The sequence below is a fragment of the Rhea pennata genome, chromosome 14 (assembly GCF_028389875.1).
Source record: "Rhea pennata isolate bPtePen1 chromosome 14, bPtePen1.pri, whole genome shotgun sequence".
NCBI classification, from domain to species: Eukaryota; Metazoa; Chordata; class Aves; order Rheiformes; family Rheidae; genus Rhea; species Rhea pennata.
In genome coordinates this window covers 10,046,054-10,071,494 of record NC_084676.1, presented here as the reverse complement: position 1 = coordinate 10,071,494, position 25,441 = coordinate 10,046,054, and the positions used below count along the sequence as shown (strand labels likewise).

The following is a 25,441-nucleotide window of genomic DNA, read 5'->3' as shown; positions in this document are numbered from 1 at the left end:
TGACCATCAGATGTCTCAGTGGAGGGTCTCCAGGACTATCTGTAATTTTGCTGTGACATCAACTGTCTGGCTTCACTAGCGGAGCCAGCTCTTGCCTGCTCTCCCATTGAGAAGTATCCTCCCATTTTGGCCAAGAATGGCATGTTTGAAATGGAAATGCAGGTTGGACAACCATCAGTGTCTCCCACAAGATGCCAAGATGCAACAGCTCTCCCTAGGGAGAAGCATGAAGTGTTTGCAAACGTGGTTGAGCAAACCAGAAACCAGGTGACAAAAATGATGTAACCAGCCCTTCTAGTAGTCTGTAAGTGAATCAACAGCCTCAATGACAGCCCCCTCCTTCCCTCCGTCTGCTGACTAATACCTGACACTGTTCAGCTGCCCTCTTTGTGTGGAAAGAATGGCAAAGGAGAGCCCTTTAAATGGTGCCTGGCTCCCTATCAAAACCACACAGAGGCCGTCTGGAGCCTCCATCATGGGGAATTCCCCTTCTCCATGCCTAAAAGGGAACTCAGCTGGGCCGGTCTTCCCACATTTGGGGATTGCAGCCAGAGAGTGCCTGGACCAAAGGGTTCTCCCTCCTCAAGCCCCTCCGTGCCCCAATCGGGTGAGTAGCACAGTGTTTTTATTGGTGTGAACCTGTCTGAGATGGAGCAGAGGGGAAGAGAGGCAGCATTTTGGTTATCAGTCTGGAAAGCTGGAAATAAGAGCTGTGTCACCCCCTCCTTGTCTTCTCACAGAAACAGAGTGGAGTTTAGCTATTTTTTGCAGGCTGAGACACTGTCTTATAAAAAAGTTGTTTTCTTATTCAGTGGGTCTGCATTTAGCTTTGAAGCCAGGTTTTCTGAGGGTCTACAAGCTATCTGAGGAACAAAAGCAGAGGTTTTCCTCATTTACTGGGAGCCTATAGATTCCCATCAGGGCTGCGTGCTCAACTCTGGAGCACAGCCACACTTCCCTCTCTCATCCTCTTTTAAGATCTTGGACATGAGAACCCCCAAATAGCCCATCAGGGTCCCAGCACCCACTGAGCTCTGTCTTACAACCCAGCCAGGCTTCAAGGGTGGTGTTCTGGTTGGAGCTAAGAGCAGTCAGGAGGATTTCTTTCTTTCTTTCCCTTTTTTTTTTTTTTTTTCTCAAATCTTTATGACCCAGACAGTACCCCAAAGCCTCTAATTGCTCAGCTGTCTGAACACAGCTGAGTAGGAAGCCAGGGCTGGGATAGCTGGAAGCAGCACAATCTCCAGCGATGGACACCTTTGAGAGAGCACAATAGCAGTGAGCTACAGACAGGAAGAAAAGCTAATGGGTGCAGGCAGAGCAAGCAGCATGTTCATTTACAGTGGGGTTTTTCTGCTCTTGTTTTTCTGTATGTATTCTGTAACAACTTTCCTGTGGCAAAATCAACACAGGAAAGAAAGTCAGGTAGCTAGTGGGCAAGTCCCAAAGACCCATGCAAAACCAGAAGGCACTCCTTGCAGTCCTTGCTCCTCTGGCTTGTTGCTGTTGTTTGCGAACACGCAATTACCAAAGCAGCAGCACCAAGGAAGAGAATCATTAACACTCCAGCTGGAGGGTTATAATTGTTTTCACATAATTTAAGGCAGAGGAACAGACTCCTCCTTCCTCAGAGGGGAATTCTCTCTGCCTCAGCAGCTAACAAGGAAGAGCTGGTCGCCCTAGGACAGCTTGTGAGCAGGCAGGGTGGCACAGGCTGCCTTTGGGGCACGTGGCACCGCTCTACTGGGGCCTCGGGGGGAGCCCAGGCATCGCTACAAGCCCTGCCAGCTGCAGCACTGGACCCCCAGCAGCAGCTGCCCTAGGCCACACAGCACTCTGAAGCTTCCTCAGCTCCCTTTCCCTGCCCCCATATCCCTGCTATTTTCACCTAGTGCCCCAAAAGGGTCAAACTCCACCACAAGGCACTGGAGGTCCTGGAGCTCTGCTCTCCCCACTGCCTCCCCAGCTGGCCAGGCTCCCCACCAACCCCTTCCCTCACCCAAGCACAGTCTGACACAACCTTCTGGGCCCTCGACAAGCAAGGGGAAAAGCCTCCGGGGCAACCACCCCCGCCCAGGTGGGCTGCAGGCCCGCTCCGCCCCAGGAGGCCGCCGCCGCGGCCACAGCCGCCTCACACACCCCTCAGGCGCCTCCCGCCCCGCCGCCTTATATAGGCGCCGCCGCGCGCCGATTGGCTGCGGGGCCTGCCCGTCAGGCTGGGAATTTCCCGGGGGCGGGCCCAGCCGCCCGCCGCTCCCCCCTTCCTGCCGGGCGGGCCGCGGCGGCGGCACCGGTACCGGCAGCGGCACCGCGGCGCGGGTCGGCGCCGGCAGGTGGGTCCGCGCCGGGGGAGGCGGGAGGCGGCGCGGGGCCCCTGCGGGCTGCGGGGCGCTGCGCTGCGCTGCGCTGCGGCGGGAGGCCGTGCCCGGCCGGGGAGGCGGGGGCCAAGATGGCATCTCCCTGCCGGGGGGCGGCGGCGCCGCCGCGCTCTCGGAAGGAGCTAAAAATACCGCCGGGTGCCCGCGGGCGGGCGGGAGCAGGTGCCGCTGCCCGCGGAGGGGGCCGCGGCGCGCAGGGTCCCCCCCCCCGCCGCGGAGCCCCGCCGGGGCCGGGGAGCGGCGGCGGCGGCGGCGCTGCCGGGCGCGCGGGACGGAGGGGCCCCGCGGCGCTGGGCGCTGGGCGCCGCGCGGGGGGCGCCGCGCCGCGCTGCAGCGGTTGCGGTCGCGGAGCAGGGCCCGGACCGCGGCAGCGCTGGGCGGCGGGGGCGCTTCCGCGGGGCGTTGCTTTAGGATCTCTCCGCCTGGAAAACCGACCTCCAGCCGTTTTTAGGGACTTGGCTCGCGGGGTTTTGGCCCCTTGGGCTTGGCCGCCCTGTTCTACACCGCTTCGGTACTCCATCGTGGGAGAAATTCAGGGTTTACTCCACGCCTTGCTGTTGGTTACACAATCCTGGTGTTTCCCAAGACCCATAGATCTGCTTTCTGACTATTTCTGGGCTTGTGATTTCCACTTGGGGAGGGACTATGCGTAGATACTAAGCTCTGATCTTCCAGGATTGCCGGTTGAGAGTCTTACCTGATTATTTACTTACATTGTCACTGTGCCTGGAAATGTGCCTCTCAAGCCAGCACCCTGGGGTGCTGGAGCTTAGCTCAATGCACAAGGCTCCGGAGAGCCTCCAGTCAGTGCTGTTTTGCTCTGTGAGTCCTGCTTCACAGCCTGGTCTTCCAGGTGTTGTGAACTTGGCAGGTCTGGCTGTGTGTCTCCATCTGTGCAGCGCAATGCAAATTCATGGTTCGGAGTAAGGAGGGTGAGAATGGAAGCACCTCCTGTTGCCTGTGCTTCCCCACCAGTCTTCGAGGGCTTTTTGGTTTGAAGTTGGCCATACGGTTTCCTGCAGCCTCGAGAGCAGCGTTCTATATATAGGTGCCTGCCACATCTTGGGGAAATTACTCACTTTGCTCATCTGCCTGGGATCGCACCTGAAGAGCAAGGGCTGGCACAGCAATAGCATGTGGTGCTGTAAGGCAGGATTACTCAGCAAACGTGTGGAGTGGGTGATGCTCAGTGGTGCGGCCCTATAGGTGCAAGGGGGTATGAACTTGCTGGGAGGCTTTGTGCCAGCACAAGCAGAGCTGGCCTAGGGAGGGTGTGTTGCTTCTGTGTTTCCAGTGGGTATGGAAGGACGAATGTGCTATAGCCAGAGGTGAGGAGCATTGCGAAGGGAGCGTGTGACTTGCGTTCTCCCCTCCCTTAATTTGAGGTTAAGGCCACCAGTAAGTGGTGTGGGAGAAAAAAGGATGCTGCTTGCTAGCTGCTCTTTGGGGAGAATAGTTCTGGATGGGACTGGGAGTTTGGTGGGAGCCAGCAGCTGGGAGTTGTTGCCTCTCACAGACTTTACTGTCTGTTCCTCTGTGCCTTAATTGCCGTCCTATATTGTAAGTAGTACGTGGAGGAATGCAACCTTACTCTTTAGCTTGTTATTACTGTGTATTTAGGCAAGTAAGAGGTGTTCTACTGCCGCAAGCTGCTCCGAAGAGCAAATTTCGTTTACGATCTCTGGCAAAGAGAGTTCAGAGAGTGCTGGAACTGGGACAATGAACTTTGAGCACTGGAGTAAATTCTGGAGACAAGAATACTCCAGCAAGGTATGTCCTTGAGAACAGTCTGTGTGGCAAGGCAAAGAAAACAGTAAGAAAGGAGAGGTTTTTAAGCAGCCTTTGGCAGCATTCCTCGCTCTACAAGAAATCTTATCACCCTGGCCTGCACAAAACAGAAGACCTATTTAGCGTAGGGCTGTGGATCATTGCTGGTCGGCAGCTGGTGCAAAACACTCACAGGTGGAGGAAGCTACACGATCTACTCTTTTAAGAGTACAGATTTCATTTTGAAACCCAAAGCGTGAGAACTGTTATTTTAAAGATAACTTTGGTGCCAGTGTCTTTTGCTGCTTGGGTTCTTCTCTGGCTGAAGCACTCCAAATTGAATAGGAGCAGATTGGTTTGCTCTGGTGCTCTATGAAGCTATGAGAGCTGCAAGGAAAATATTCTGTGTCTTGCTTCGTTTTTGAACATGGTGGCTAGTAGCAGTGGTAGCTGCTGGAGCTCTGGAGCAGAAGGAAGGAAAGCAGGTATCAATCAAGGCATCCAGCAGAAAATGGGGGCATAACACCATAGGGTAAGACAGCACCATACCCTGCAGTCTGGACATCCTGTGGGAGTACGGCCACCAAATCTTGGTGGCTCTCATTCACGTTGCCGCCAAATTAGGAGACTGAGTCCTGTGGCAAGTAACAAATGTGTTGTTGCGTATGTTCCTAAACTCAAGCCTGAATGCTGGATTTATAAATAGATGCAACTGAAGCAAATCATCTTCCTTGCAAGAAACATCTTTAGAAGCAGATTGTTTTGTGAAGCTTCTGCAGGAAGAAAATTTCTCAAGTCAGGATGGGATTTCTGAACAGAGTGCTGTTGCTGTGGCTGAGAGGAAGCAGGCAGGACCTGCCTGGCTGTGGCAGATGTGCTGCCTATCACAAACATTGGTTTGGAGCAGAGCCTGACCTTTCTGCCTAGGCCTCCTGTCCAGCACCTGCCTCGTGGAGGGGATTTCTTGAAGCACTCTGACTTTTGTGCCCTGGGAAGTAGAAACACATTTCGAAACCCTGGAAACTTTCCCAAATGGAAGAGCTCATTTCCAGCCAGCTTGGCCAGAGCAGTGTCTACCACCACGCAGGTGGGCTTGCCTGGGACATGGTCTGAGTGCTGCAGCGCTTTGGGAGTTGCGTTCCCTTCGTTGACTCTCCTGTTCCTGGGGAATCCTCTTCTGCCTGACCTCTCCCAACACCTCCGTAATTTCTGTTGTGTTTTGGATATGGCTCTTGCCTTTCCCATGTGCTCTCTGCAGCCAGCTCTTAATCCGTGACAGGCAGAAAAGATGTTCCAGGTGAAGATTCAGACCTTTCCTTTTTGAAACATGAATTTAGGAGTCATATAAGACCTACTCTAATGTTCTTTTTCATCCCCCATACCCAGTGGCTTGCAGTGGCCAGAAACTCTCCGTATTGCTTGTTCCTAAAACCAGCTTTGCCTTTGTAACATTGCAAATGAGGCCAGCTTGGCAGTCCTGGAATATTTGTCCCAGGACTGGAGGAGCTCTGCAGAGGAAAGGGGTCTGTGACGTTTTACTGCTTTCCAGTAAAACAAACAAAACCAAAGAAAAGCCCACAGCATCTCTGACTTTTGCTTTCCTTCTGAGGAGGAGGGATACTGGGGGACTGTCTGCCTGGTCATGGGAAAACGATGCTGTCAGCGTGTGGAGAATCACTTTCACCCTGCGCGTTCCTGGCAGGGAGGAGACTTCCTGGGAATGGACGCTCCTCAGGATAAGGAAAACCCCCATTCTGTGCAAGGGCTGGGCTGGGCTGAGCCGAGCCACCCACCCCGGATGGTGCCTCACGCTTGCGGGACGAGTAGGCGCTGGACTGCTCAGCCCGCCAAGCCTGCGGCTTCCCTGGGCCCAGGTTGGGGCCGCCTTGCGCAGTCCGAGGGCTGGGCCGTTCCTCGGGAGAGGGTCTGCACGGAGGGCAGCAGGATCACAAGCAGTGATCTCTGGCTATGGCTGGCACCTCCCTCCTGCAGATGCTGTTCAGAGGTTCCTTTAAAATTCCAAAGCAGCAATGTGTGCAGGGAGGGAGAAAAGCTTTCCTCCCTCCTCACTTGGCTTTAATCCAAGCCTATCAAAAACAAAAGGCTTCAGGAGGTCCTCTCAACTCCCTTTATTTGACCTGTCTCTGCTTGTAATTGGTAAGTAACTTCTTCTGTATTGCACCTTGCTACCTTAGGTGCCTATGGGAAAGCTCCCCTGACATGCCAGCCCACCTGGTCTGCAGGGTTCACATTCACATTTGTGCCTGCAGTTGTCTGGTGTTTTAAAGCAAGAGTTGTTTTGATTGCTGCTCCTGCTTTGCTGGCTGCGGAGTGGTTAGAGCTGTGGCACTAATCCTCACTGATCTGACAGTGATGCGTGTATTTCCTAAAGACTGTGGAGAAGAGTCGGAAAATGGCTGTCACTGAGGTGAAGCGCACACTAAATGCTGCGAATTCAGGAGGAAAATGAAAAGCTTCTGGCCTGCATTGACCTTAGCTGCTCTCCCAGTTTCAGCAGCTCTGACTTGTGAATGTTGAGGTCCCCAAGAGGCAAGAAGTGATGCACGTTTGCTGCTGCCATATGAATATCCCACAGTTTCCCAGGGCAGGATTTAGAGAAGGACAGAAAAGAAAGCCGGTGACTGTGGCTGGATGCAGAGAGCTTTGTGCGCGTGGGTCCTGCAGGGATTGCCCTGCTGTTGTCCACGAGGGCCTTTGGCCAAGGAGCCAGCCCTGCCCCTGGGGCTTGGGGCCCTGAATCTTTAGCTGGCTTTTAGCAGCACGTCCACGCTGGCTCAGTCCCACGTGGCTTCCCTCTGGCAGCCTTGCTGGGAATCGCGGGCTCTTCCCGCAGCCTGGGCAGAGCAGCCCTTGGGTCCCTGTATCTGTCAGGCCTTCCTGGAGGAAGGAGATGAGCCTCCCTTCTGCCTTACACGAAGCCCCTGCCTTGTTTTCCCTGTAGACGGTGACAGATCATGCCTGAGCCACAATGCAGCTATTTAAATGCTAACCATTTTCAGCTTTGCCTTGGGGTCTCCCCTGCCCACTCAGTTTGTCATTCTCTCCTTTTGCTGACCTCTCATAAAAATTTACTACCTAAAGGTCTCGGTGCCCCACTTGCAATCCGACGACCACCCACGGGCAGCTGAAACGCGGAACTGCCAGTGGGCAACCACAGCATCTCACAGGCTCTCCCTTTGGGTCTGCTGAAAGGTTTTCTGCCTCTGTTCCGCAGAGAGCGTCCTATGACTGGAGGGGAGTTACTAGGAGAACCTGTGAGGTTTTTAAAAAACAAAAACCAAACCAAAACAAAAACCCCAACCAACCCACTCGAAAGCCAGCACTCTTTGCGTCAGTCTGCTGTAGGGCTGAGGAGCTGCAGTGCTCATGGGCTCCTCTGCCGCTAGCTAGAAGGAGCGGGCAGACACCTGAGCGCAAAGGAGCAGCGTGGCTGGTTGCGTACATCCGCACAGATTGCTGCGCCTAGGCTACGCTCCTGGCAACGCTGTAACTGCCACTAGTGTGATGCAGCGTCTGGATTAATTAGCCCTGGCTCTGAGCTGATTAGCACCTGGGCGCAGAGCTGTGACAATACGCCTGCACGGCATGTGGACCACCAGTGGTCCCTGGTTGGCTCGCTCATGGCCCGCTCTGGGCTAGCCTGCGCTCATCTCTGTACACGAGCGCCCAAGACTGTGAAATACTTTAAGACTGACTTAGAAACTACTGATTCACAAAAGACGGAAGTGTTTTCTGGTGGTAATGGTGGTGGTTGGTTGTTTTTTTGGAGCCTGTGCATGATCACACTTTCCTTGCAGTTGTAACAGTAGTTAGAAACTTTTCTATCTTCTCTCTCATCTCCAATGTTGTTTTTAATGGAGTGTGAGATTTTCGTTGAAAATCTTGAATTTCAAGAATCAGAACTTTAAGAGAAAAAGAAAACATAGATGCCAGGGCTGGAAGGGACCTCACGATGACCTAATCCGTGCTGCTGTCCCAAACATGACAGCTCTGTCCTAGCAGTCCCTTATAGAAGTTGAGCTGTTTTTCAGACCGATCAGCAGCAGAGACCCTACCATCTTCCTGGGCAAACCCTCACTGTGCCCAGCGGGCTACACTGCTGGGCTCAGACAATTGCAGAAATCCTCTCTTCTTGCCATATCTTGCTTGCTGGTTATTTCATGTCTTATCTGTCCTTGTGTCAGCTGGGGATAATTCAGTTCCTCTTTGTAGCTGCTGTTTAAGTGTCTGAAGACTGCTCCCATGTCCCCATCTCTGTCATCTCCCCTTCCTGCTAAGCCATTACTCTGTGAGCCTTTCCCTTATCATGCTCTTACTGTCCCTGCCACTTGCCCTTCCACTGATGTACACTCTTCTCCAGATATGATGCCTAAAACTGGGTGTATTATCTTGGTGGAGACCATACCATGCTTTGGGATGGCCTTTGGATAAAGAGGTCCATGATAAAACCATGGGAATTGAGACTACCCCAGGCAAGAGGCTTTTGATGGCTTCATCCAACTGCAAAAACATCTGACCTTAGTAAGTGAGCTCTGCAGACAGGTGACATGGTTAGTGCAACTCGTTCTGATTCAGACTGAACTGCTTCACACTACCGTTGCCTTGTAGGCTCTGATGTGCTGGGGGCCGACATGATGGGGGGCTGGAGAGCAGTGTGGCTGGCAGGGAACAGGACACTCTCCCCATTCGGCACGTTTACTCCCCTCCTTCCTGCTGAGGGTGTGCTGCAGGGTCCCCCAGCCCTGAGCACCGTCACACCGATGCCTCATGGCATGCTCATTCCTGCCCACAGGCTGGCCTCCTGCTTAGCGACTTTTCTTCACCTGCACGCATTACCCCAGTGGGGAGAGAAGGGGGATTTCATGACACCCATGGTAATACTTCCCTCTGTCGAGCAATGTCTCGCTTGCTATGGGAGGTCAGCAGCACAGAAACCGCCCTGATTCTTCTTCAGCTTCCTGTCAGCTGCTTGTGAGCTCCAGAAATAGCTTTTACTCGGCCCACCTCGGGCAGCATCTGGGAAGATGCCGCGGCTCTCACTGTTTTCACCAGCTTCATCACTTCAGATGAGGTTTCAGTCTCCTTGCCTGGGGCTGTGGCTGCTTCTCCAGTGCAGATGAAGGTGAGAGGTCTCTGTACAGAGATGGGATTTGACATCATCCAAAGAGTGACGGAAAGGTGAGACCTTATGTGGGATGTGGATAGGAGGGATCGAGCCTGTTGGCAGAGGAATAGAAGGATCGCTCCATGGCATCTGACCCTTGCATCTGCCAGTGTGCTGCCTTTCACCACTCTGCTTCCAGCAAGCAGCTCTGTAAGTGATGGTCCGATGTGCTTTGCGCCCAGCACAGCCCACGTTCTGTGCCGCGTGGTGAAGTGTGTCCGTGAGGCACCCTGTCCCCAAACAGTCCTGGAGGTGAGTGGCACAGCTCCCTGGCGCTTCCGGTGAGCAGGCTGGCTGTGGCTCCCAAGGACATATCTCCACTGAGGTCATGGAGAGGGGAGCGTTGCTTGCCGCCCTGGTTGTGGATCCTGCCAGGTGGTGGCTGTCATTTGGAAAGTCCCCAGTTCTCCCTGGCGTGCAGGTTATGTTAACTGGTCTCAGAGATCAGCCCTGCGTCTCGGGCCGGCCCAGATCACTCGTGATGCGAGCATCAGCATCAGGTCGAGAGTGTTCTGGGTATGAGCATCCCACCTTCCCCTTTCAGAATGACCCCGCTCAGCCCCCTCCCATTTGCAAGCTCACAACATCCCAGAGGCAATGACAGCCTTATGCTGGGAGGAGAAGCAGCTGGGGAAGCACCTGCTGGAGTTTTGGCCTTGCTCTCTGTCTGTGCTCCTCAGCAGCCGGCATGGCAAGGAGAGCTGGAACACCTTGGCTGCAGAGCAGCCCTGGTTTATAGCCTCTGATATTGACACAAACAGCATGGCAGTTGGGGTTTTTTTTGGGGGGGAGGGGGGGGTGGAGGAGGTGTTTTGTTTTTGATAAGTCAGGCTGTAATTCACAGCAGCTGCTTTATCACCCCCAAGAGAAGGGCAAGACCGACAGCTAGGGCAGAAAACCTGCTCAGCTCTCCCAGGTTGAGACCTCAGCAGGAGGGAGGTCTTGGAGAACCACAAGTGCAAGGGATTTTTAAAAAGGCACATATTCTGCACTGTATGTGGGAATTTCCCTCTGCTTTGCAGGCAGATGGTTTCTTTGATTAGTTCAGCCTGGCCTGGCTGCTGGTGGGCTCATCCCATGAACTTGCTGGTGAAACTGCTCCCATGCTTTACTCCTGTGCTGGGCCAATGCAAGGATCCCAATGGGATGTGGTGATCTCATCGGCTCACCTGACCTTTTTGTTCCCCATGTGCTGTGGTCCCTGTTTCTCACTTGAAGTCTGGTGTATCTTTGTCTTGCAGCACATGCTGGACACTCAAGGACAGAGTGAAAGGATTTAGTTTGTTTTAAGTTTCACCCTCTGACTTTTTTTTTCTTTTCCTCTGATGACAAATGTTTGTGGATTTTTTTTTTTATAGAGGAGCTTTTTGGTGAGATTTGGGCGGGTTGGGTATGTTGGTCTGATTTGTTGTTTGTTTGCCTTGATATATGGCAAGAAATTATAAAACATGGAAGTAATGTTCTTTCATTTCAATCACTTTCAACTTTAAAAGGAAAAAGTCTACAGGAGAAAATAAAAGCCCAAATACCCCAGATCTGTTTTGCAGAACCTCTTGACTATAACTCCCCAAACCTGAAAGGAATCAGTTGTCTTTTGAGCATCTTGCCAAATGCAGGAGAAACTCATGGTTCTTGGGGGTGGCAGAAAGGGGTCTGAGCCAAGCAACCAGGCACTTAGCAAGATGAGATGTCCTGCCCAAGTTGCCTTGCAGATGCCGCTGCCATGGCCTCGGCAGCTGCTCTATGCCTGTGTACATTAAGGCTTTTGCAGCACAGAAAGTGCCTTTTCTGTAACAGCTGTTCACAAATGTTTGTGCCCCATAAAGATGTCTTGTGCCAGGTAGAGCAGCCCCCAGCAATGCGCAGTACAGGTATGCAGTAATGGCAGGCACCTCTGGGTGGAAGTCACTGGGTCTCGTCCCTGCAGGGATGTGGGAGCAGATCGCAGCTCCTTTTTGGGAATTCCTGTGCCTCACGGGGACAGTAGTTGTCCCTGATCGGGGTTTGCTGGTGATGCCTCCTCGCGTGACATTTCTCATGGGTGTGAATCACTCTGGCACGTTCACCCAAAACGAGGCAGGCTCGAGTAGAGACCAGAGAGGGAAGTGCCTTCGCCTGATGCATCTCTCTGCTTGCTGCTCCAGCTGGTGAGCAGCACTACCTCAGCCAGCACGGGAGCCACGGCCTTAGCACCCACAGGAGTAACAGTACCTGCAGGACCCAGGACCCACAACACCCCTGCACAGTTGGACTGAGGGGACTGTGATGTTCGCTGGGACCAGGAAAGGTGATGATGTGTTTTGTTGCTTTACAGGAATGTCTGGTTGGGAAGTAGGCGATTAAATGACAGACATGGAAGGGAGAGGACCCTACCACATCTATGATCCTGGTGGGGGGATGGAGGAAAAAGGATCTGCAACCTTTGAGCAGTTGGTGGAGGAGAACGCTCGGCTGAAGGAGAAGATGCAGGGGATAAAGTCCATAGGTAATTGGTGCATGGGTGGAGGATGGAGTTTGCCTTCTGGGGAGCCTGCTCCCTTCCTCTGACAGCCTCTGTCTGGCAGCCCAGCCTGCATTCAAGGAGCATGACTGTTTTCTTGCTCCGTGTGTGAAGAAGGGTGCTAAGAAGCCGGAGATCTTAGTAATATGGCAATAGCAAAGCAAAGCTCTTGCCTCCTTGGTAGCTCAAGCAGGATTTCTGGGCTTTTTCATGGTAGGGTGCAGAGGAGCACTGCATGATTGTAGATGGGCCCAAGGTCTTTGCTAAACTCCTGGGGTGCACTGGAGTGTGATGAATGGCTGATAAAAGGGGGAAGTGATGGAGCAGCGTTAGCTCCCCTGGAGCCCGACAGTGGCAGATCATAGAAAACCAGGATCTGTCCAGCTTTTGACTAAAACCCTCACCTCCTGCAACCCCCATCTGATCAGGGCTTTTCCTGGGTGCTGCTCAGAGACTGAATGGTGCTTACCCTCCATGGACCCTGGTGCTGGAAGATCCCTGCACAGCACAGCCACGAGCAGTGCTGTTTGCAGTCATTGGCAGCAGCAGGGATGTGTCAGTGCTGAGATGCCATAGATGAGTAGCGCCAGCCCCTTTCTCCTGCCTGGCTGCCTTCCTTCACTTGCCTTTGTTTTTGCTTTTGGTCTCATGACCCAGCTTCCGGTTTCAAGTCCTACTTCTGCAACTGAATTTCCACTTGCCTTGTGATTCCTGTTTTGTGTGCCATGCCCCTAGCTGTGACTGAAACCCACTGGCTTGGGAGTAGCTGCCTGGGGTGGGGAGAGGGTTGGATTTCTGGTGCTGGATCCAACAGCTTGAGGGCTGGACTCCATATCATCCAGGCTTAAAACTGACTCTCCTGGGAAGAGAAGGAGGCTTCTGAGAGATGCAGGGCTGCAGTTCTGTCTCCTATAACCTGTCTTCCTTGTGTTGGTGTGGGGCACTCTGCAGCCTTTGGTGTAGCTCAGCTGTGAGATTTGACCAGGAAGAGCTGTTTTTAGACAGCTTCTGGCCCCTTCCTCTCCTACCTCCAAGCAGAGGGAATTGGTACTGACTGATATGCCTGCTCCAGGGCAGGCACTTGGAAAGGGGAGTGAACACAGGGGAACATGAGCATCTTTTTTGTTGCCTGCAACAGGAGAGCTACTGGAAGAGTCCCAGATGGAGGCATCCAAGCTGCGTCAGAAGGTGGAGGACCTTGTGAAGGACAAAGAAATGCTGATGGCGTCATCTTCCTTGGACAAACTGGTGGAAATGGGAGGTAGGTGAAGAGATGCCTGCCAAGGCCTCCTGGACAGCTCAAGATCCTGAGTTTAGGGGAAGGGAAAAAAAACAGCATAGGGTCTGGAAGGAGATATCCATGAGGCTGTCTTCACGGGTACTTGTCTCTGTGTTAAAGGGCCAGACCTGGCTTCCTTTACATCTACGTGCATCAACTTTGCTCTCTTGCTTTCTTTGACGATGTACAAGTCTCCTTCATTGCCAGAAATGCACATGAGAGCTAGACTGACTGTGTCTTGCACACGTGGGACGTGTTCCTGGGAAAGTGGCAGTAAGGGAGAGTGTGAGCAGCACAGGGTTTGACAAGTGCCCTCTCATCTGGCTGCTGATGGCCTAGGGTTTCCTGTAGCCTCTGGAGCAGCTGCAAAGATGTCCATGCTCCTCTGGCTGTGTGTCCCTATACTCCCGTGGCCTGGGAAAGGCCGGACCCAGCTTTATAGGCAGGCAGTGGTTCCTAAACCACCAGTTCATGTTTGGTGGAAACAGGAAGACAAAGCCACACTGGTGTAATGGGAAGAAGAGATCATCCTACCGTAACACAGAGTTCCCTTGCATCTTGTCCAGCTCTTTAGCAGTGAGCTTAGTCTCGCAGGGGCATGGGTTGGGGCAGTGGTCATCTTTAGCAAGAAAGCCGAGGTGGCTCCAAGTTGAGTGCTTCACTCTGCTGAAGTCAGTGTTGCGTGTCTGGGTGTGTTTCAAGGCACTCTGCAGCCTTCTCTGCTCACAGGAGTGTGTTTAATAAGGCTGAGCTCAGCCAGAACTGGCCAGGGATGTCTCTTTCTGGAGCTGATGGGAACTCTAACATAGGCAGAGCTCCTGCAGCTGAATCAGTGTCTGTCAATGTTTATTTAAAGCTACCTAAGGCAAAGCAGTTTTGAAGGATGGTTTGAAATGGCAATGATGACAAAGCCTTACTTTCCCAAGGGTTTAACTTGCTGGGGGTGAAACCAGTGGGAAGCCTCTGCAGCTTTGCTCAGTGTGAGCAGAGCCACGTGAGCAAGGAGTTGTCTGTGGGGTGTGAGCTGACTCCCTCAGGAACAGAGGGCTGTTTCTTTGAAGGGGAAGTCGTGCTGCCTTGTCTGCTGGCTGGGTCTAAGCCGGGGCAAACGCAGAGGGGCTAATTGGTCTAAAAGACAAGCCCTGCCGTGGCACCTCCTACCAGTGTCTGTTGACCTGGGCAGGGAGGGGCAAGGTGCAGCCCATGCCCTCTTCTTTGTCCCTGAACCACTTTGCTCTGAACGTGGTAGTCTGCAGCTGATTAGATCAAGAAGGATCAAGTCTGGAATGTGTGTGTCCTGCTGCCACTGGACCTGTTGTTAATTTTACTCATGATAAATTTACTTGTGATAAATTTAGAGAAGGCAGGCACAAACCGTCAGCTACAGCCAGTGAAAGATACTGCTGTTGCACTCGGTCAAATCAGCACTGCCCTCCCTTCTGGAGGGAAGCAAGGTAGAAGGTTTCTATCCCATCACTGTAGTTGGAGAGGAAACCATGTGTGTGTCTGACTTCTCAGTGTGCCTGGTCTCTGCATCCCTGTGCAGGACGGGAGAGGCCGTGCTCTCTAAAATGCTTACAGCTACACGCTCTCTTGCTTCCACAGCCGGTGGCCCTGATCCCAGCTCCTCCCTGGCTGCTCCAGGCAGTACCCAGAAGCAGCTGAATGCAGAAGCACGGAAGTCTCCTCTGAGCGTGAGTCTGGTGAAATCAAGAGCTTGCTCTGAGATGACCTAGAGGGAGAGACTGGCTGGCTGGTTAAAAGAAGCGGAGACAGTCTTTGCTCTCTAGGAACAGGAACAAATCTGCAAGGGTCAGCTTCCATGCTGTTTGCCTCTCCAGTGCTGCCAGGACAGCAGGGGTCAATATTGCTGCAGAGCTGGTGACCAGAGGCAGGACCTGCTGCAGTTACTGAGGGTCCTGGGCTCCCCTAAGCTACCCACGCAGCTGGCAAACCCCAGGGATAGGAGACTGGGAAATCTTTTCTAGGAACCTTTGGGTTTCCATTGCCCATATATGTGGCATTATCTTTGTAATAAGTCAGAGATGCTCAAAGCTGTGCTGACTCATAGGAGTACAGGGGAATAAGGTAGCTTGGGATTGGGCTGTGCTCCTGTCCTTGTGGTCCCTGGGCCTTCCTCCATGCAGGGGAATAGCAGAGTTGCCTTTCCCTCGCTGGGAGGAACCTGACCTTATGCCTCCTGTTGCAGGGGTCCTCATCGGAGTTTGAGATTGTTCCTGCCGAAGCACAGGGTTTTTTGCCGGAGAGCGGGAGAACGGTGAGTGGCCCTGGTGCTTTGTTTAGGCTGCAGGTGGAGATTCGGTCCTGGAATCGGGTGGATTGGAGGGTGTGCCTGGAGCGAAGTGGTTGCATTGTGCCCCAGGAGCATGTGCGCAGGACTGGAAGGCCTGGGTCAAAGTGAGTGTTTGGGCTGTTCTCTGCGCTGGCCTTCACCAAGGGCAAGGTGCAGGGCAAGGAAGCAGTGATGCATGGTTGCAGCTCCAGCATTCCTGATGCTGAGAGCATGGTGCTGTTTCGTTCAGCACCTCTGTGAAGCCAGCTGGCACTGGGCTTGGAGAAACTCCTACTAGTGCCCTCACCAGGAAGAAGAAGAAATAGAGGCAGGGACATGGCTAGTGATGCTGCAGGCTCTTCCACCAAGTAATGGTGGGGCAGGAAGGGCTATCAGCCCTCTTCCTCTTAAACTGCCTCTAGACATTTGCAGAGCAGCTGAACATGCACAGCCAAACACACGTGCAGCTCCCAGGACTGTGCGGGACCATGGTAACAACATGGAGTTCGGTAGAGCCTCCCTCACTGATGACAGTGAGGGGGACTTAGCCGGTCCATGGGCAGGAGAGGAACTGTACAGGCCTGTGGCTGATCCGACACCTCTCTGTCTTGATGCAGTGCAGAGGGCTCAGGTGTTGCCACTTGCCGAGGCATGGAGGTGAGAGAGGGGGGGAAACCATGAAGCTGCTCGCAAAGGGCTTCTTGCTCCAAATAGCCTGGCTGCCAGGTGTCCTGGCACTGTGCACACAGTGCCCGCAAGTGACACCGGTCAGCCAGGGACACCAGAGCCTCCAAGCACCATGGGACAGTGATGGGAAGGGCTGTGATGCCATGTGTGATGCCATGAGGAGCTGTTGGTGATGCTCGGCTGCTCGCCTCCTGATTCCCAGGTGGGGTGGGGAGACTGGGTTTATTCCTTCTGCCTCCCTCATTGCTGACAGGGTCTGCCACAGGCCAGGCGTGTCTGTGAGCTCTGCCTGCTGCCATCTGAATGTCCTCTTGGCTGGGATACTGTGTCTTATCCCCTCTGTGGATCCCAGTCTGCTTCAGGCTCTTGTGTCTGCCGTAAGTGATGTGAGCAGGGGCAGGGGAGTCCAACCCCGCAGTCCTACCAGGCCTTAGCCGCTCCAGCGTTCGAGGGGGACAAAAATCAACACATGCCACACCGCGGCAGTGTGCGGGGCAGGAGGAGGAAGTGCTCGCGTTGCACGTCCCCGTTTGTCTATGTGGCTGCTGCCATCCCTGAAGAGTGAGGCAGTGTTGGGGTCTGTACTGGGTTGTGTCAGATCTGCAGGAAGGGGCACTGGGACGCAGCTAGGAAAGAGCAGCCCTCTGGGTGGCTCAGCACTGCGCTGCCGTCCTGCTCCGGACCCCGTGTGGGTCCTGTGCCAGCCCTGCTGTCCTGGCCGCTCCAGCTGGGCTTGGGTCCTGGCTGCCTCCTCTCACCGTCGGGCGCTGGTGGAGTGTCCTGTGCTCTGCGACGTGGGATCCCCCGTGGCGGTATCGGGGCCGTGAACCCTGAGGTCGGGGAGCTGGGGACGCTCTCGTCCTCTCTCGCTGCGGGCGTTTCCGAGGACGGCGAGGTGCGTGCGCGGTGAGTCAGCGGCGCTGGGAGCGGCGCGGGCAGAGGCGTGCCGGTGCTCCCCCACGTCCCGCAGGCCGTGTTGTGCACGCAGGTCTCCTAGGCGATGCGGGAGGCACCGCGGGCGAGCGGGGCGCGGGGCGGCCGGGTGCTCGCCCGGCGCGTGGGCGGGTGTGCGCGGTGACGCTGGCGGGCGTGCCCTGGCCGGGCTCTCACCGGCCGCGCTTTAAATCCGGCACGCTTCTGCTCTTCGCTGCTGTGTGCCGGAGAGCCTGGATTGCCGGGTGCCTACCGTGTCGCGGCGGACAGGGAAGCTGCAGAGCGATGCCAGAAGAAGAGAGGAAGGAGGAGGAGGTACAGGCTGGGGTAAGGGAGGGGAAGCAGAGACCCTTGTGGACCCAAAGGAGAGAGGTAGGAGCACAGGGCAGGGAGAAAGCAGCCCAGACCCTTCGGAGTAGGCTGCAGGCACCTGGGGGCACAGTTCTTGCACAGGGTCAAATAACACCTCATTTCTGCTGGGAAGGGAGAACCGGCATGTCCCAGTGCCCCCAGCGAGGAGTCCCTGTGTTTGTGTTGCTGGCTTAGCAAGCCTGTGCGGGGTGCTGCAGGATTAGGCCTCTCCTGCTTTAAGCTCAGCTTGCTTGGGGCCTGAGGGCAGCCAGGAACAGGGCAGCTGAGAGGGTTTCCCTGCCTTCCTGGGCGCTGTTTGGGTTGGCTGCAGCTAGGCCTCGGCAGCTTCGAGCGTGGGGAGCAGCGTTGCTGGGGGACTGTGGGGAGAGGCAGCCGGAGGAGCTGAGCCCAGGGCTGCCTCCGAGCGCCCCTCCGCCCCGGGTCCTGGGCCTGTGTGCAGTGCCCGTGTGCCCTGGCAGTGTGGTGAGCATGTGGCGAGTCAAGTGCTGCATATGGGCAGCTGCCAGGATCCTTTGCGCTGCACGATTGGGTGGGTGCAATTAATTAAATCTTTATGGACACAGCACTGAGCTGACATCTGGTACAGTAAGCACAATGTGTGGGTTGCCATATGGGATAAGAAATACGAGGACCCTTTCCTGGAGGAACAAGGAGCATGTAGACAAGCCTCAGCACCCAGAATGAGCCAGAGCCCAAAAGGGCCACAATGACATTAGCTATGGGGAGAGGAGTCTCAAGACACGGAGTGCTTTCCATCTGGTCTGGTGTTGCTGGTCACAGTGCTCACTGCTCCAGAAGGGTGTGGGGAATTCAGAAAAGAGAAGGAAGTAAGGGATGGTGATACTTCATTTGCTGTCAAAGACTCAGAAACTGGATCTGCTCAGGTTTTCAAGGGGAATGAGGTGTGGATGGGCTGGGGAAGCCATTTTGGTAATGCTGCCTTCTGCCTAGGCACTTAGTGTATCCAGGTCCAACGGCTGGGAATCAAACCTTTATAAAACAGATAAAGTTTTTTAGCACACCTAGGGTTATTGCAGAGTCTTAATCCTCGGCAATTTGAAACGTAGCAGGCAGAGCAGGAAAGTTGTGTGTTGCTATAGCGGATGTCAGAGCAGGTGATTGTGGCAGTCCCCACTGTGTCTTGTTTCATGCACAGGGCAGATGAGTGCTGAAGAAGCAGAGGTGGGTCAGCAGATCATGACTTGTGTGCTTTGAGAAGGTGCCTTTGGGGTGCAGCCAGGGCAGTGTAGAAGGCAGGCCCAGATGTCACTATAGGGAGATGTGCGAGAGGGCTGAAATGCAGCCCAAGGCTCAGTGCTGGGCCTGCTCCTTGCCATGAGGAGCTGATGCATGCCAGAGGGGGGCAACACAGACCTGCCACAAGAGAGAACTTTGCAATGCTCCTTGAACTGAGATGACCACGCTGTCTGCAGGACTTGGAGCAGCTGCCAAATGAGGACACCAACCTGCTGCCCCAGCTGCAGCGCCTGGAGAGCACACTGAGCGTCTGCACTGAGGAGGCCAGCAAGAACCAGGTCTTTGTGCGGCTGGGCCACATGGCCTCTGAGTTTAACCGCCTGGCCTCCAAGGTGCACAAAAATGAGCAGAGGACATCACTCTTACAGGTGAGTGAGGGCTGGCTGGACTCTTCCTTGGGTTTTTCCTTTTTTCTACCAAGCCCTCCTTGTCCTTGTGCTGCCCTATTCCTTCCTGCACCTGCCTGCTTTTGGCCCTGTCCCTGAGCCCCTCACTGCTGCCAGCCAAGGAGCAGGTTCCTGGGGATGGTACCTACCTTGTGGCTGCATTCTCAATCCAGGGGTGGAGCTGGGGGCTTGGCAGGAGCTGGGTGGCCAGGGAGGCTGATGGGGCCATCAGCCTTGTTAAAGGGAGGGCATCTGCCTGTTATGGTGTCTCAAGGAGGAGGCACCAAGCATTTGCCCCACAGACACTGTGCGAGCAGCTACGCAATGAGAATGAGGAGCTGCGAGCCAAGCTGGAGAGGGACCTGGAGCAGAGAAACCAGGCCCTGGAGAAGCTCAGGTGAGGGTGGCTGATGGGGTAGGGGATGGGGCTGCTCCCCTGGCTGCCCAGGGTGTTTCCCCCTTCCTGACTCAGGCTGTCTCTGCTGTACAGGTGTGAAAACCAGGAGCTCCGGAGGATGGTGACGCTGAGCAGCAAGGAAAATGCGAAGAGAGAGGGTGCCGAGCAGCAGCAGGTAATGGGACAGCCCGTTTGCTGCCCTAGCAGCACTGCCCTTGGAGAGAGCTGACAAGGAAGCAGGGAGCCTACAAATCACATCAGCAAATGCCTACATGGGCTGATCTTAAGCAGAGACCCTGTTCTCCAGTTTGTCCCGCTGTGACTGGTGCAACTGTTCAGGAACTTGGGGGTTGGGGCATGGAAAGCAGTGGCGTGGAAAGTTGCTTGTGTTTAGCGGGTGCCTATGCCTGGCCTCTGCAAAAGCCCTGAGGGTGCCTGTGTGTGTGCTTCCACCAGAGCGGGACCATGATGGAAAAGGTGCCTGGCAGAGGAGGACTGGAGGCCAAGGAGAAGAAGGTGAAGATCCTGGAACACCAACGCAATGAGGTGAGGATGACCACTGAAGCGAGCTGCTGGGCTGGCTGAGGGAGGCACCAACATGGAGAAGGGAGGGGGATTGGGTTGAACTGTGGGGCATGTAGCTGGGATTGCACTGGAAACACTGGTGGTGTTGGGGCTAGAGGACGATCTGTGGAGCAGTGGGAAAGTGCTGCATGGGGCAGGAATCTCTATTCAGCTCATTCCCAAGGTGTTTTTGCAGTGGGTTTGTGGAGAGCAGTGGGAGGCTGTTCAGGGTTAACGTGGGGCTACGCATTACTTGGGGCTGGGCTCACGTTCACCCAGCCCTTCCTCCCCACAGTTGCTGGAGGTCAATAAGCAATGGGATCAGCACTTCCGATCCATGAAGCAGCAGTACGAGCAGAAGGTAAGGGCCAGTGCTCAGGGCTGTTCTTTGGGTGCACACCTCAAGCCGGATGTGGGGTGGGGAGACTCGGAAGAGACTGAGGGTCAGGAAAAACATTCAGGTGCCGTCTGTGCCCTGCTCTGCTCATTCTACCTCCAGTACAGCGTCACTGGAACTGGATGGACCAATGTCCCCTTCCCTCCTGGCAGATAACAGATCTGCGCCAGAAGCTGGCTGAGGCACAGAGAGCACTGACTGAGCTGGAGTCAGAGCGGGAGCAGAAGCAACGGGATTTTGACCGCAAGCTCCTCCTGGCCAAATCCAGGATTGATACAGAGGAGGCAAGTCCCTTGAGAAAAGAGTGTGGGGAGCACCACCCCTGTCACCCTACCCTGGCTGACTTCCCTCCTGGCTCTTCCAGGCAGAGAAGGACAGGCTGGCCGCAGAGGTGAGGGATCTGCAGCAGAGGATGCGTTTCCTGCAGGAGCAGCTGGCTCCAGTCACCAAGCAGAGAGAGTACCAGGAGAAAGAGATCCAGAGGCTGAACAAGGTGAGGCCTGTGATACAGCTGGTCCTTGCAAAATGTCTTTTATGCTCTTCAGCATCTTCTGCTCTTTCGAATCCCAAAATGACTCTGACCCCTTCCTGCCTGTGCCCAGCTCTGAGCCCAGGAGGTATCAGTGCTGTAGAGCTCAGCTTTTCAAGTCTCCTTAGATGCCCCCACCTGTGGCTCCTTGCCCAGGAGGCCTTGGAAGGAGCTGCAGTGCAGGCACCTAAGAGTCTTGTCTGGACAGCAGTCAGTGGCTCCTTTGGGACCATGTCCAGCAGTGTCTGCTGCTCCATGCTTACTCCCTCTCTGGAGCTTGTATGAGACAAAGGGGACCCTGTGCCTCTAGGTGCTCTGGCGAAGAGTGGGATTACTCTGCCTGTTTATATCCGTTTCCCATGCTGGGCACACGCTGTGGCCCTCCAGAGATGTCTCCTGTACAGCTCTTTGCTCTAACTGCTCTTCCTGCTCCTCTTCTCCCTCCGCAGGCACTAGAGGAGGCCCTGAATGTGCAGGCCTCACCACCACCTGCTTTTGCCAGTGCTGCAGAGCCAGTTGGGAAGATGCCACGGCAGGAGCTGCTGACTCAGAATGAGCTCCTCAAGCAGCAGGTAGGGCAAGATGGAGCAGCTCCTGCTCTGCAGAGCTGACAGAGGCTGGGAGGGAGCAGAGAGCCCTGGCTGCCCCTGGTGCAGAGCCCAGCATGACTTGGAGCAGCCCAGCAGCCCTAGTAGATGTCTCTACCAGGGGGCTGGTGGCAAGGGGAGAGCTAATCACAGCATACTTCAGGCCTTAGCTGAGGGGACTGCAGCTGTAGGCAGTAATGCTAACATGCCTGCCTGGAGTTTGGCCTAGACTGTGCGAACGAGATGACAATGCAGGAATGGGGTGTGTTAGAGAGGAATTTGCCCCCAATCACGTTCACCCATATTCCTTCCATCTGCCAGGTAAAAATCTTTGAGGAGGACTTCCAGCGGGAAAGGAGTGACAGGGAGAGGATGAATGAGGAGAAGGAAGAACTGAAGCAGCAGCTGGAGAAGCTGCAGAAGCAATTGGCAGTCTCCAACAACCAGGTGAGCAGCACTATGCACTACTGGCAGCTCCTGGGAGCCCCAGTGTCCTGGCCCCTGACAACACTGAAGTTGCCATTTTCCTCTTGGAGAGGGTGAGGAGGAAGCAGAAAGACCAGAGAAGTTGTTTTCCTCTTGTCCCTGCTGGAGCCAGCTGGGGAGGGCCTGGGAGGGCTGAGGATTGTTTGGACCTGTTGTGTATGGGTGATGCAGAGCTCCCATCCAGCCTGGCAGAGAAAGGCCTCCTTTTGCAAGGCAGCTGTCACCAGTAAGTGGGTCTGGCTGTGCCATTAGGAAGGAATTTGGGGTCATCTCTGCACTTTCCTCTTCTTGTTAGTCTCCTGTGGGACTGACTGAGGGGAACTATAACCATAGGAGAAGAGCAGTGGCTATCACTGTGTCAAAAAACAGCCTGTTTCCTGTTCCCTTCCTCGCCAGAGGGCAGATTAGGAGAGCCCTGGCCATAACCACAGCTCCCAACTCTTGACCTGGGGTTTTACTCCCTGGTGTGGGCAGTTCTGTAGGGTCCTGCAGCATCTTGTGCCCCATGGATATGGGAGAGGGCTGGCAGGGTGGGCTCCATGCTGACCTCCTCTCTCACTCCCAGCTGCGTGTCTCCAAGGATGACTGCCAGCGGGAGAAGGAGGAGAAGGAGAAGCTGAAGAAGCTGCTGAAACAGCACAAGCAGGTGGGAAGGACAGAAACCCTTCCTGGCCCTGGCTGGAGGGGCTGGCCAGTGAGTCCTGGTGGTAGCCCGTTGTCTGCCATCGGGCTGCGTGGGTTTTGGGTGCACTGTGGAGGGACAGATCTGGGTCCTGGTGCTGTTTTTTGTCAGTGGTTGCCCCCAGCACTCTTCAGCATTTCTCCCGGCTCCTTGCAGGCTTCTGGTGAAAGGCTGCACCCGGAGCCACCGCCGACGCCTCTGGGCCCTGCCTGCCCCATGTTTCAGTACCAGTACAGTCCCCCCGTGGCTCACCCCATGTACCACGGCTTTGACGACTGGCAGCAAATCCGATATCCACCAGCAATGCCAGGCGAGCACGCACCGGGACAAAACTTCCACCACTTCCCTCCAGTGAGTATCTCCTTTGCCACTGCATCCCCAGCTGCCTCCTCTCTCTGCAGTTTTAGGAGATGTTTGGGCAACTAGTGCCTGCCTCGCTGGGCTGTCCTATGCAAACAGGACTGGGGCTCCTTGCAGAGTGAGTGGCGCCTCCAAGTTTGCGTGAGGAGTGTGTCACCAAGCAGGGAAGCGAGCATGTGTGTCCTGTTGGCATGCAAACATTCAGCCCTCTTTTCCCTCCACCCTCTTCTTCCTATGTCCTGGCAATTACATACAGAAAGAGCAGGCTTATGGTTTACATGTGTGGTAATTCAATATTTCTATTTCCCTGTCCCAGCCAGAATACCCCTGGCGCCCGCCCTGCGCAATGTCTCGGAGCCAGAACACTCAGGCAGTGGCTGGGGTGAAACCAGTCCCCAAGGACTTGGGTAAGGCACTAAGGGTTGGATGGGGAAGGATGGGAGAGGGGAGCTTCCCAGCTGGGTGAAGGCTCAAAGGGTGCGCAGACTTTTTTCAGATAGTGGCTCTTTCTGTTCAAACCCCGTCTCCGATCAGAAGAGACAGGCAGTGATTCTGCTGTGTGCAGTGCCCAGCCCTGCTGTGTTTGGAGACAGAAATGAGCCTGAGCCCAGGCAGCCCATGGGTTTACAACATGCCTGCTTAGTGCCAGGGCTCAAAGGGGAAGGTGGTAGGAGCCAGCTGGGCCCAGAGCTGGCATACAGCCAGCCGAAGGATGGCATCCTGCCCGCAGGCCTCTGGCAAGGTTCCTCAGCTTCCCGCCCCCATTTGTCATGCAGCTTTGAGCAGCTTGAAAGCGATGGTTAAAGTATGGTATTCACACAATGCCAATGTCTTTTGTGTCTCAGAACAGGCAGGTCCCGGATTACCATAACACCAAGGGCCGTTTTAGCTGTGTTGTGATACAGGCTAAAGGCAGAAGAAAAGTAGGATGTGTGTGTGTGCCTGTGTATATATATCTAGGACCTTCCTCCGGCTATTTACCCCTGTGCATATACACGTGGTGTATATGGCACATGCTCATGGCCTGGAACAGCTCCGGCAGGAGTTCCTGGGGAGGAATGTGCACGGAGATGAAGGAGGGACTGGAGATGCCGATGTGGCGGAGTCTCCTGCGGAGAGCGTGCAGGCAGCCCCGTGTGGCCGTCTCCTTCCTGGCAACTTACTGGGTTTGAATTTGATGCCCGGCTTTCTGTAGTAGAATGAGGAAGACGAGGTTTTTCGGAAGCAGGCGTTTGCCAGGAACGCACGTCCGGAGCTTCCCGTGTTCCAGGAGATTCATCGTAGGACACAACATGGTTCTTCCTCTTGATGAACATTTCTGCAGGCTGATGGCACAGACCTCTCCTGGTTGGCAGGTGATGCCAAGGTCATAGGTTCATACCCTGTGTGAGCACAGACTGGGCCCGAGGGTGCTTGGTGTCTTCGTATTTATTTAAGGATTGAAGCTAAGCTGAGTCTCTCTGTTTTCACCCTGAAAGTGTGCTTTCCCTAGAAGAGTTTCTGTAGGACTCGACATGGAGGTTGTGCTTAAGGCTATTATTTCAGATTTGTTCAGAGGTAGTCCCATGTCCAGAGCAAATGCAAGGGAAACCAAATTGCTGCACAAGCACTCCAGTATTTATTTACCCAAGCGAATGCTATCCACCTGCTGCAGGGACAGGTACCACATGCCGACTCTGCAAAAGGTAGCCACTAGCCTGCCCTACGTTCCCATACGTTAGAGCGGAGGCAGGCGCAAGGATGTCAAAACAAGGCTATGGATTTAGCCTGTCATCTTCCGTATCCTCCAGGCTCCTCTCCCACTGCCTGTGTTTTCCAAGGAGATTCCTAATACGCTCCCTCTGTGCCACCTGCTCTCTCTCCCATCTCTGATTTTCTGCTGCTCTTGAATTGTGGCCAGTTTCTCAAATGCAGAAAGTAAATCTTGCTCCAGCTGGAAGCAAGTCTGGAGAAAAACACTGTTCCTGTGAGAATTACTGTCACGTGGAAGACAGCAGGCAGGCACGGAGCTGAGACGCTCGTCTGTAAGAGGCTGGTCCCTTGCTCCTGGTAACAGCATGGTTCACAGCAGCACGCGAGAGTCCTGCTCTGCGCAGGGGAAACATGCGTTTGGGCTCTTCTATCGCCTGCTTGGCCTACAACTTTCCACTTTTCTTTGTACTCTGGACTGAAACCTGTTCTATGCCCCATTTGTTTTGCAATGACCCTGACACGGCAAATTCAGAAATGTGATTCCTGCATTGAGCCCAGGACGCTCCTGGGCTTTATGTACAAGTTAAGGGAAGGTTTGACTTGGTTTGGTCGGTTTCTGTGCGACTAATCATTAGGAACTGTAATGATAAATACATGTTTGCAGTAATCCTTAATAAACTGGCTGGAGATTTTCCGTCTGGGCCCTAGTC

The 25,441-nt window shown here is 54.5% G+C and overlaps 1 protein-coding gene across 6 annotated transcripts; it reads left to right on the top strand.

The window, feature by feature from the left end:
- The first annotated feature begins 539 nt into the window (after positions 1 to 539).
- Positions 540 to 25,425, top strand: TNIP1 (TNFAIP3 interacting protein 1). 6 transcript variants are annotated; one of them, XM_062587217.1, is made up of 18 exons: positions 540 to 607; positions 11,645 to 11,815; positions 12,969 to 13,091; positions 14,715 to 14,803; positions 15,319 to 15,387; positions 18,828 to 19,019; positions 19,340 to 19,434; positions 19,528 to 19,609; positions 19,891 to 19,980; positions 20,294 to 20,359; positions 20,548 to 20,683; positions 20,764 to 20,888; positions 21,374 to 21,496; positions 21,833 to 21,958; positions 22,563 to 22,643; positions 22,836 to 23,030; positions 23,356 to 23,446; positions 23,890 to 25,425. In XM_062587217.1, the coding sequence occupies exons 2-18, from the start codon at positions 11,674 to 11,676 to the stop codon at positions 23,937 to 23,939; spliced, it is 1,875 nt and encodes a 624-aa protein (XP_062443201.1). In that variant the 5' UTR covers positions 540 to 607; positions 11,645 to 11,673; the 3' UTR covers positions 23,940 to 25,425. The 6 variants fall into 6 exon arrangements, with proteins under 6 accessions (XP_062443201.1, XP_062443205.1, XP_062443204.1 ...); XM_062587221.1 differs by lacking the exon at positions 540 to 607 and adding an exon at positions 2,246 to 2,333 and having other exon boundaries at positions 23,360 to 23,446; XM_062587220.1 differs by lacking the exon at positions 540 to 607 and adding an exon at positions 2,246 to 2,333 and having other exon boundaries at positions 23,360 to 23,446; positions 23,885 to 25,425.
- Positions 25,426 to 25,441: the final 16 nt, after the last annotated feature.

What these genes read in the sequence shown, in the direction of transcription:
- TNIP1 (XM_062587217.1), top strand. Translation starts at nt 11,674, where the DNA reads ATGACAGACATGGAAGGGAGAGGACCCTACCACATCTATGATCCTGGT. An exon ending in CAGGCCCTGGAGAAGCTCAG is followed by an intron (nt 19,435 to 19,527) that starts GTGAGGGTGGCT and finishes TCTGCTGTACAG; the next exon opens with GTGTGAAAACCAGGAGCTCC. An exon ending in AGATCCAGAGGCTGAACAAG is followed by an intron (nt 20,889 to 21,373) that starts GTGAGGCCTGTG and finishes CTCCCTCCGCAG; the next exon opens with GCACTAGAGGAGGCCCTGAA.